At 39.9% G+C, this 12404-nt stretch overlaps 1 protein-coding gene across 1 annotated transcript in view; it reads right to left on the bottom strand.

Annotated features, from left to right (window-relative positions):
* ATP11B (ATPase phospholipid transporting 11B (putative)) overlaps window positions 1-12404 on the bottom strand; it is a 602728-nt gene that overhangs the window by 377696 nt on the left and 212628 nt on the right. Inside the window, exon 11 of the mRNA XM_078665453.1 lies at window positions 4043-4193. Coding sequence (XP_078521579.1) covers window positions 4043-4193 — 151 coding nt within the window. The remainder of the gene's footprint in view (window positions 1-4042; window positions 4194-12404) is intronic.

Genomic DNA, 12404 nt, shown 5'->3' with positions numbered 1-12404 from the left:
GATGGCAGACTCCGGACTATGCTTGCGTGTCTTCCTAGGGAGACGGTGGATACCCTAGATGGCCTGCTCACTCCGGAGGAAATCCACGGGGCCATCACCATGTTACACTCCGGCAAAACGCCTGGGCCGGATGGATTCCCCCAGGAATACTACTGTGCGTTCCAGGAGGATCTGGTGCCCGATTTGACGGAACTCTTCCGCCATGTGGTGGACGACTGGTCCTTCCCGTCTGAATCGGACGTGGCGACTATTATGGTCATCCCAAAGACACATCCAACCTCCCTAGATTGCTCCGACTTTAGGCTCATTTCCCTGATTAATACTGAAATTAAGATCTTCGCCACCGCCATTGCCCAGAGACTCCGGCCCCTCCTGAAAGACCTGGTCCACCATGATCAGTGTGGCTTTATGCCGGCCAGGGGTACCAGACACTGCATCCGCCGTCTCCATCTTGCCCTGGCCCATCGCCATCGGCTTTCCCCCTACCTGGCCCTTCTCCTTCTCGACTTTGAGAAGGCCTTCGACACGGTGGACTGGGGATACCTGGGAGACGTTCTGGAGACGATGGGTTTTGGCTTTCCCTTTCGCCGCCTGGTCCAGGTCCTATACAACAGCCCTAGGGCCCGTGTGTTCGTTAACAGCAGACTCTCCGAACCGTTCCCGATCCGAAGGGGCACCCGCCAGGGCTGCCTTCTATCCCCACTCCTATTTGCGCTAGCGATGGAGCCCCTGGTGGCGCTAATACGACAAGACACTTTGATCCGAGGCTGGCAATGGATTCAGAGCCACGTGGACAAAATTGCCTTATATGCGGATGACGTGCTGCTCTATTTGGCTGACCCGGAACGCTCTGGCCCCAGGTCCCTGAGAGCCCTTTCAGTTTTTGAGCGAGTCTCTGGTCCTCGCCTCAACCCGACAAAGTCCACGCTGGTCCCCCTCCACTCCTCGCGGGCCTGCTTTGACTGGCAGGCGGTGATCCCCCTCTGGAGGCTGTCATTTAAGTATCTGGGTGTGTGGGTGACCCTCCTGCCTGAACTGGAATGGACACTTAATATCGCCCCCTAGTCACCCGGATGAAAACTGATCTTCGAAATTGGCAGTCCCTTCCCCTTAACCAGCTGGGACGAAGCGCCCTTTTTAAAATAATGATGGTTTCCTCTATATTTTACAAAACACCTTGATCCCCCTCACAAGCGGCTGGTTCCGGGAACTGGATAGCGTTCTCATCCGGTTTTTATGGGGGAGGGGGCGCTCACGGTTGTCCCTGTCCCACTGCCGAATTCCCCCCTTTGACGGTGGTATGGGAGTCACCAACCTCTATGCCTATTACCTGGCCACCAAACTCATTGTGATCCACGACTGGTTCGCGGGTGGCTAGTCTGACCCCGCTTACCGGGTAGAACTCACTGTCCTCGACTTCACACAACTGCACGGCTTCCTCTACGGCTCCCCGGTGCCACAAGAAATGCCCTCCATCACCAGATTGGTCCTTCAGGCTTGGCGTGCCGCACTCAGTCTGGTGTGCTGGGATCGGAAACTGACTAGACAAACGCCCCTCTGGTGTGGCACCTGGTTGGGAGAGACAGCTTCCCTGGAGGGGTTCTGCCGATGGGACCTGGTGGGAATAACCCTACTGAGAGACGTGTGGGTGGGGGACCACATTCGTTCCTTCTCCGACCTGCAGCAACGACACTCACTCCTACACTCCCAGTTTTACAAATATTTACAACTCCGCCACGCCCTCCACACTCACCTCCACATACCTACTTCCCCTCCAGAGTTCAGTCCCCTGGAGGCCCAAGTCATGATGGGAGATCTGGGAAGGGGATGGGTGTCCCGAATATATCGTGCCCTGATTAATAACTCCCCTACATCCTTGGATCGCCTTAGGGAGCGATGGGAGGGTTGGGTGGGCCCCTTGGATGACGCTGATTGGCGCGATGCCCTTATGGCGCCCAAAACCCTAACCACATCTTCAAAATTACGCCTGGGCCAGCTTTACTTTCTCCACGCGGCCTATTTGACGCCGGCCCGTCTCTTTCGGGCAGCTACAAGATACTCCCCGGCCTGTGCCCGGTGAGCTGGCACACCGGCCGACTTCTACCACGTGGTGTGGTTGTGCCCGGCCTTGGAACCATTCTGGAGGGGGGTGGAAAGAGAACTTACGAGTGCATTGGGCTGGGTGGTTCCCCACGACCCGAGACATCTGTTCCTAGGAGTGTTCGATGGACTGGACGGCTCCCGAGCCAATAAGCGCTTCTTGGGAACGGCGCTGGCGGTGGCGAAACGAGACATTGCAGCCAAATGGTCTCAGACGGAGGCACCAGCTCTGCGGGGTTGGAGGAGGGGGGTGGATTGGTGTGGGACACAGGAGGAAGCTGTTTTTGAGGCCCGGGGTTGTCCAGAGCTGTTTCATAAAGTATGGGGCAAATGGTTTGGCTTGCTACCATCGTGATGGCCTTGATACACCATTGTGCTCGGTGGGTACCAGCAACTTATTCTGCTACTGCTGATATGCTATGTGATGTCATGGGGGGGACGGGGGTATTTTAATAGACTATGTGACTTGTTACGAATGAATTTCTTTGTGTTGAAAATTTCAATAAAAATTGATTATCAAAAACAAAACCTGCTACTCACATTCTTCCTTGGTCCTTGAAAGTGCCATTAATCTCTGACTGTGTCACCTCACTTTCTTGAATTTAAAAGAAGTGTAGAAGGTTTGCTCCTTGGTTAGCCACTATGCATTCTACCAATCTCATCATACTCACTCTTCGTTCTTTGCTCATAAGTAGTGCTGGTGACCTTATCCAATTCATCATAGGTATCCCCTACTGTCCTCCTAACCTCAGTCCACTCCCATGTGTTATCCCCATGAGTTAGGAACTATTCCCACTATCTACAACCTGTTCAGTCAGCATCACCTCTTGGTGCAATCTATGCCATCTACAGTGGACAAACACATCCCCATAAGTATCACTTTCATGGCCTTCCATTCCACTGCATGACTAGTGGCTATCTCCTAATTATCCTGAACATACTTAAATACTGTGTGCTTGTCTCTTTGGTTTTGGCCATAAATGCATTGTCCCACAAGGCATTCACCCTAAAACTCTTGACTGAAACCCTATGGCTTCTCTGTTCTCCCACCAGCATCAATCGCAATGGAGAGGGGACAGACAAAAAGCTGCCAACAAATTGAACTTTTTTAATCATTATACTGTTCTTCACAGTCACCACAAAGTGGCCCAACCTGCTGCAAGTGTCATGGGATGCAAAACAGCAGGAGTTTTCCTGGACCCCCAGAGTTAAATGATCTCCACATAGCAGAAAACTCTGCATTTTCCACAACTTCCTTATTAGACACAAACATTTCAAGCTTAACAGTCCACTTTGAAGGGAGTATATCAAGGGGGTTGCTCTCCATAACCGATCATATCGCCCTACCATACCATAAGGACATCCATTAAGTGTTCTCTCTTATAGAACGTCTCAAAAAAGACCTCTAGATCAGTGTTCAGTGCATATATGTTGACAAGGCATAGACCACAGATTGGTACATATCCTCCATCCTATCGGAGTTGACCCTAGCACGTCTATGTGCAAATGGTAAGCTAAGGGTCACCCATATCGCCATTCCCCTCACAAAAGCAGTGGTATCAAGAAAGTGAATTGCAAATATTGAGGAAGATGAATCCTGCAACTATCAAAACGGAGCTATACAATGTATGTCAGAGGAGAGTAATGCAGACCGTGATCGCAACAAGTAAGGTTAAATATTGGTTTCCATTTGGTCAATATAATTTGTATCTCAAAAGCCATACTGGTTTAACAAAAAAACAAAACCTTAAAACATTAGCTGACAGGGCACACCTTCCTAAACCAAGGGTAGAGCTTGTGCATGAATTTACATTTTCAAATCATATAAATTATATATTTATTTAACATTCCACAACATAAAAAATGCTTTAATACAGGAATATTTCTGTTCAATTTTGCATTGTTTTATTGTGTCTCTTCTGATTACAATGATGAAACAAACCTTGCTGCTATTTCTTTCATGATCTGTCTTTTGGTTATAAAAAGGTTCATCCCATTTTTCTTCTGCTTGCCATGAATACTTCAAAATAGTGCTGAGAATGGCTTCAAAAAGGAGGATTATCAGATAAATAATAAGAAAAGTGTTCATGGACCTAGCATGTAAAAAGAAATGTAAGATTAGATTTTACATTATGGACAGTGTTTCAAATACTTAGACTATAAATGTAATGAAGAAAAAGATACTACAATAAATATTGTGAGAAAATCATAATAGATGCATGGTCAAACAGAATTTTACAAAACGTACTATAGAGCCCATGATTAGTAACAAGGACAAACAATTCGGAACAGAAATACTAACGGAGCTGTGTATATAGTACAAAAATGCTATAGTCAAAGAGTCAGGATGTGGGGGATTCTATGGTCACAAAATGAATTTGGCATAGAAGATTAGGAGTGAGAAAGGGTAACTCGAGGAGTAAAACCTTGCAAAACGCACTGAATTATTGACAACTCATAGGTTTTGTGGTATTCAAAATGATTTCCAAGTAGTTCTCACACTGTTAAACAACACAAGTGCTTTTTCAAGATGCCAACAGCAAGGGAACGCCTCACATATCAAACCCATGTACATAAATGGGTGTCCGCATAACTGAACAATGTTAGCATGTGGAGAACAAAAATAAAAGTTGCATGTGCAAATACACATTTTGGTTTCATTCATACAGATTTTTCACTTTGCAAACAATTCACAAGAAAATTTTACAACAAACGAGTATTCCTAGAAACTAAGACTGTTTCCTTACAACTTACATTCAAGACAGAAACTTCTCTGAACATAGGAGAAAACCTACACAAGCATACACAAACAATTTCAGACTTTTCAAACCCCAGCTTTATTAATTGGGTCGTCAATCAAACACTTGCATGCATGTTTCAGGAATTAACAGAACTGTGTTCCTTTAGAAATTATGAGATCTGTTAAAATAGGATGAATTCAAAAAGCCTCTGCATAAAGTTAATAACATTGGCTGAATAGATGAATGTTAAAATATGTAGATCACTATATTCCTATTGTGCATTTAACAATGCAGTTTTCTAAATACCAACAGCAAATATTTTTAGCATTCATACGTTTGAGATTCAAAATACACCATGAATTCTTACGTTGTTTAATTAAGAATGCAAATGAGCAAAATCAATTAAAAAGTGTACTGTTGATATACAAACACATTTTTGCCAGAATCAGTGCAAACTACAAATGCCAGAAAACGTGGGAGAATGTGCACGCTGAATGAGAATAAAAAGGGATACCTACACCAGAGTAGTTACAAGTAGTTCCGAACTAAAAATTCAAAAAATTATATACCTGTTTTGATGTTATTAGAGACCTCAAATATAGATTATTGTCATGTTTACAGGTACGCAGAGGCCAGGTACATTAAGGGTTGACAAAGGTCGACCCTACTGTGATTAGTGGCACATGCATGTGCAGCTGCCACTCCTGGATCCCACGTTTTCGTCCTGAAGAATAACACAGCCTTGTATGAGCCATCGGGCAGAATCATGTTGACCATATATGTGGTGATGGGGTACTACTTCCCAGATCTCCACGTTGATTTTTAATACCAACTAGAACCTCCTGTGAATATAAAGGTCTGTTTAGGATATGACATTGGATTTTAATCTTTATAGTTCACAAGTCTGTTCTAGTTAGAAGTGCGTCCCTGACTTCATGTGTAGGCCCGCTCTTCATCAAACTGGGTTTTTGGATAGAGTGGGGAGCCCTATGATGAAGCATGACATCTGCTGGTGTGTGAGGACATCTCACCATATTTTTGTGCATGTCCAGTAGTAGATTGTTCTAGGTGGATTCTTGATCGATATATAGGATAAATGAAATCTTGGGTGGCTTTGTTGTGTTAAAAGCAAGAAAGTTAGGGGGAGACGCACGAGCGCGTCAAACAACATGGCCGCCGCCGCCTGAGCTCTATGATTTATCGGCCCGTTTTACCATAAAAACGACGATTTTCAGTCAGTAACTTGCCGCAAATGGGGTCGCTTTCCTAAAGAAGAGGATTTCAACATATTCTGCGATTTTTGTCCTGTTTTATCCATCGGAAGTCCTGTTTCTCACCTCCTGCTCCCAGCCTCCCACGAAGGTACTGCCTGCTCTGTGTACTCTGGGGGCGGAGTGATTCTGAGGAAAGGGCCTGGCTTGGGCCTAGCCACGCCCACAGTCCAATATAGCTGCTGCACCAGTGCTTCTGAAGTGATTTTGAAGGGGTTTCTTTACTCTTTTCACTCAATAACTTTTCTTTTACGCAATTGTGTATTATGTATGCTAATTTCTGGATTTTTTCACCTCAAAATGGAAAATAAAAATCCAGTCAACAATAAAAGGCCACAAGAAGTTTCTCCTCCTCCAGTTAAGTCCAAGGTGGTGGAGTCCTCTGACCCTTCTCTTTAATTTTGGAGGAAATTCAAGCATTGCGTGTTAATACTGACACTATTGCTTCAGATGTCAAAAGTGTGCGTAAGGACATGGCTTCCTTATCTATGAAAATCTCTGACAATTCCATCAAAATACAAGATAATAAAAATAAAGTGGAAGCTTTTACACCATTAGTGGCAAAAATACTTCCTATGCACGCTCAGCTTTTGGATATGGAAAATAGAAATAGACAGTACAACCTTCGCATTTTTAATTTGCCTGAAGTGGAGGGTTCTAATTGTCGATTATATTTGGAGTCTTTACTTCCTGGTCTCTTGAATATCAAGTTCCCAGAAAAATTTGAAGTGGATAAAGCCCATAGAATCCCTTCTCATCGCAACCCTCGCCACACTAAACCTAGGCAAATGATATTTAAAGTACTGCGGCATCACCATCTTGTATTGATAAGAAAAGCTGCAAGAGATATTCCATCACTAATGGTCAATGGTAACAACATTTTTATCCACCAAGACTTTGCCAAGGAAACTGTTGCTATACGCAAGGATTTTGCTACCTGTCGTCCACAGTTAAGGAGCCTTGGTTTCAAGTATGGACTTTTTGATCCATCTACAATGTACATATGAAAAGATAACTTTTCCAAATCCTTTCAACGCCCAGAGAAGTTACGACATTTTCTTGACCAACAAACTCCTCTTTCAATGGATACTCACAACCCTAATACTTGTTTTTTTCTAGTAAGAAATGTGCTGATTTATCTATGAACAATCTCTGTGTTTTTGGACTCCAGCGGTTTTTGGCCATGCTTGTAACACGTGTGTGCGTTCCTATATTCCTATTTATGTATCTTGTTTGTTCGTTTCTCCCTTGTTTTCTTTTCTTCCTATCCTTTTTTCACTCATAGAGTTACTATTTTTCATCCATTTCTTCACTTTCCTTTTCTTCGCCTCTTCTTGTTCCACTATCTTTCTTCTTTGCTTTTTTTCTCTTAATGGCTTCTGTTCACAATGTTAAAGGTGTTTCTCTAAATGTGAAAGGTTTGAGACACCCAGTTAAACGTACCAACATTTTAGATTTTTTAGGAAGATGTAAAGCAGACATTTGTTTTGTGCAGGAAACCCATATTGATGATAAAATATTACATTACATGAAAAAAAAGTGGGTTGACATTATTGTGTCTTCTCCTGCTAATGGCAAGAAAAATGGGGTTGCTATTTTCTTTGAGAAAAAATTGCATTGTCCAGTTTTAAATACAATCTCTGATTCAGAGGGTAGATATATTATAGCTAAAATTAAAATTCATGACTACTTTATTTTTACTCAATGTTTATGGTCCTACGGCGGATGATCCTACTTTTTGGTCTAATATTACTACTGAAGTTTTAAAGTTGGGTAAAGTTCCGTTGATTGTCGGGGGTGATTTTAATATTATTGTAGACCCATTGTTGGATAGGCTGTCTAGCACTAAATTTCGTCCCCCTAAGGTGTTTCATGCATTTAAATCCTTTCTTCAAACCACCAAATTAGCAGATATTTGGCGTTTACACTTCCCTACTGATAAATGTTTTACCTTCTTTTCCAATCCGCATAATAAATAATTATTTTTTACTTTCACCGTCTCTTATTCAGTCTGCAACTACTCCTGTTATTGGTACTATTGATATATCTGACCACGCTTTAATTTCTTTTGTTTTAAATATTTCGTCCACTTTTACTAAACAAACCAGGTGGCGCATGAATACTAGTATTGCTCTTAATGACCATAATAAGCCTAAATTACTACAATCCATTCAGGATTATTTTTTGTTTAATCCAGAAAATTCTACTTCTGTGGTTAATAGATGGGATGCATTTAAGGCATATATTAGAGGTGCTACTATCTCTATTATGGCTCATGAGAATAAGTCATTCAATGCTAATATTAAACACCTCGAGCAACAAATCGCAACATTTGAACGGTTATTTATCACATCCAATGACCCTCAATACAAAATTAAACTGCCAAAACTTCGATATGAGTTTAACTCTATCCTCACTAAAAGAGCTGGTGTTCAGCTCACTAACTCAAATGCTAGATTTTGTTTCAATACCAACAGGTCTGGCAAGCTCCTTGCAAATTATTTACGCATTAAAAGAGATAAAACACAGATCATCTCTATTCATGGTCCTCAAGGCAAAATTGCTTTGTCCCATAATGATATTGTTAAAGAATTTCTGGACTTTTATTCAAACTTATATAACAAACCTGATCTTCATGACAATATATTCATTGATGCATTTTTAAACAGTTGTGATTTACCTCAAATTTCCCAATCAGATAGACTTGGATTAGATTTGCCTATTACTACTGATGAAATTTTGTCCGCCATAAAATCTCTTAAGAAAAATAAATCTCCAGGCCCTGATGGTATTCCAGCTGAATTTTATAAGGAATTCCAACCTCATCTTTTACCTTATTTATTTCAACTATTTTCATACTTTAGCTCTTCTGGGATGATTTCAGGCTCTTTTGCTGATGCTTTAATTGTTGTACTCCCCAAGCCAGATAAAGACCTTACCCTAGTTTCCAATTAGCGCCCTATTTTTTTAATAAATCAAGATTGTAAATTATATGCTAAAATTCTTGCCTCCAGATTAGCCCCTATACTTCATTCTATTATCCACCCGGATCAATCAGGCTTTATGAAAAATAGATATTCTGGCAACAATACAAGAACCTTATTGCATGTTATTGAACAGAGTCATATCCTTCTTGTTCCTACTGGGGTTATGGCTTTGGACGCAGAAAAAGCCTTTGATAAAATTCATTGGCAATTTTTATTTCGAACGTTGTCATTTAATTTTGGTCCCTCTTTTATTCGTATGGTTTCTGCCTTATATTATGCTCCCACTGCTCGTTTATTTATCAATGGCCAAATATCTACTCAATTTTCCCTTTTTAGAGGAACACGGCAGGCTTGTCCCCTATCACCACTTTTATTTTTGTTGGTAATTGAACCTTTCCTTAATTATATACGAAATTGTATTGATATTCAAGGTATTACAATTAAAGATGTTACTATTAAAATGCTAGCTTATGCAGATGATGTTTTATTATTTATCAGTAATTCAATTTCCTCTGTCCTGTCCTTATTAGATATTATCACCAAATATTCCGCAGTTTCAGGTTATTAAACTTAATGTTAATAAAACAGAAGTTTTTCCTTTAAATATTTTTTGTACCCCTGATATGCTACCTGTAACAGATATTATTTGGCAGAAAAATAAATTGAAATATCTAGGTATTTTATTTTCATCTTCCTTACCATCAACATTAAAATTGAATACTGATTTTGTTTTTGATTATGTTAAAAATAAGATCTCTAGATGTCTTCCCTTCATCTTACTTGGTGGGGAAGAATGGAATCTATTAAAATGAATATTGCACCTAAGATTTTTTACTCACTTGCTATGATTCCGACTGAAATTCTATAAAGATATTGATAAAATGCTTTCCAAATTTCTATGGAACAATAAACCACCTCGTATTTGTTATAAAAAATTGAAAATCCCTAAATGTCATGCAGGTTTTGGCCTTCCTGACTTTTTACTTTATCATAAAGCATTTATACTGAAAAAAAGTTCCTTATGGTTTAATACCTCCTCTATATGTAAACCTCCTATTTGATTTGATATAGAAAAATCTCTTGTTTACCCTTTTCCATTACCCACCTTGCTTACAATGTGTCATAAGTCCACAATTATCCATCAATCGTCCATAATCAAAACTTCCAGACTTTTACTTAATGATTTAGATTTAAATTGTGCTTCTCCTTTAAGTTCAAAATGGATTTATCACTATGGCATAGTGCTGTTAATAAACGCAATAGAAATGTGCATTTCTGGAGCTCATGGATTAAGGCAGGCATATTTTTTCTTAAATATATATTTTGTGATAATGCTTTGATTCCCTTTGACATTTTACAATCAGAATTTCAATTATCCAATGATGATTTTGTTAAATATCCATCTTAATGCAATTCTATATTAGATTCATTTTCAAATGGTATCTCATCTACTGTCGCAACAGATTTGATAATTTATCTTCACACTGTATCTACTTCTTCAAATTCATTATCCATTTTGTATAAAAAACTAGCCTCTTCATTGGGTTCCAATCTTACTATAATTTCAATTTTTTGGAATACTGAACTTTCCATTACCATATCTACTGACTCTTGGAAAGTTATTTGGCTGAATAATATGTCTGGTTGGTTACCTGTGTCTCTATATCAGACCAATGCGTATATTTTGTTTAATTCTTTATGGACACCAATACGTCTACATCGTGCTAAATTAATTAGATCTGATATTTGTTGGCATTGTACTTTGCACCCTGGCTCTTTGAGGCACATGTTATTTGAATGCCCTATAATTTCGAAATTTTGGTATGAAATTTGGGACGTTATATTGAAAATATTACCTATTCAGGATGTTCTTTCATATAAATTGTTAGTTTGTAAATCTGTTGTTTTGATCCATCCGCTTAATGACTCTGAAGCAAAATTGTTTAACTTCTTAATTTCAGCTGCTTTAAAATCATCACTTATTGTTGGAAAGATGCTTCTTCTTTATCTGTTCATGCTTGGTGGTCATGGATTATCTTTACAATAAGAGGTGCCCAATTATCATTATCTGGAATTAATCATAATCTGCTTTCTTATCAATCCTTTTGGACACCTATTGATTCATATTTATTTTTATGACTGGTTTTTTCATTCTTGTCTTGTTTCATTTTTTTTTTCAATTTTGCATATGCAATATTTATCTGTATTTTAGTAACTCTGTTCTCTATATCAGATGATATATTATGTGCCCTCTCCCTCTGCCCCTTCCCTTCTCCTAATAATTTTTCTTTTTCCTTATTTGATTATTACTTTATTGTAATTTACGGACCTTTTATAATTTGCTCATAATTTGTACTTTCCAACTGTTTAGGTTTTATTACTATTTATAATGTTTTTGTATTGTCTAATTTGTGTCACTTGTTTGAAAATTCAATAAAATTATTTTGAACACAAAAAGCAAGAAAGTTAGGCTAAGTTACTTACCTGTAATCCTAGTTCTCTTCCAGGGGTATCCTCATCAAAGTCATAAGCACTGAATATTCCCGCCCATGTGCGGGACCCCGGAAACAATATAAAAATATATATGTAAAAAACACATATATCTCGCTCCACATATATGTATGTACATATATTATTTTTCTCACACCAATGCAGCTCCATAACTGAGGCTAAAACAATGTAAACACATATACATGCACTGCAATTAGTAAGGAAGTAAAAGAAAAACACATTAGGTCAAATAACCTTTGAACTTTGTGTTTTAATGAGTAGACCACTCATAAATCCTGAAAATTGCTTGTAAATAGACATTGTTAGCCCTCAGGCTGCATTGCAAAACAATAGCATAGAAAATGAAACCATTTTCAACAAATAAACTGGCACCGTGCCTTTAAGGCAGCCATGACCCCAGGCTTTCCATCATGCCTCAGGGGTGACAGTTAGGTCAGTTGTTCTTTGCATAACCCTGAAGACAGGGCTCAACCACAAGATTGAAAAAGTACCAAATCTCATTTACCTGGGGAGGCGGGTGGGTTACTTATGACTTTGATGAGGATACCCCTGGAAGAGAACTAGGATTACAGGTAAGTAACTTATCCTTCTCTTCCAGGGGATCCTCATCAATAGTCATAAGCACTGAATAGAATAGCAAGCCCATCAACCACCTGCAGGTAAATGAGAAGTACATGACCCAACCAAGCAATAACAGCCAAATAACTCAGCTGTTAAACAGATTCCTCAGGGAGGCCTGGCTCACCTGGGTATCTGCTCTCGTGTCAGAATCTAGACAGTAATGTCTGGTAAAT

The sequence above is a fragment of the Lissotriton helveticus genome, chromosome 11 (assembly GCF_964261635.1).
Source record: "Lissotriton helveticus chromosome 11, aLisHel1.1, whole genome shotgun sequence".
Lineage (NCBI taxonomy): Eukaryota > Metazoa > Chordata > Amphibia > Caudata > Salamandridae > Lissotriton > Lissotriton helveticus.
This window is presented reverse-complemented; position numbering and strand designations above follow the sequence as displayed.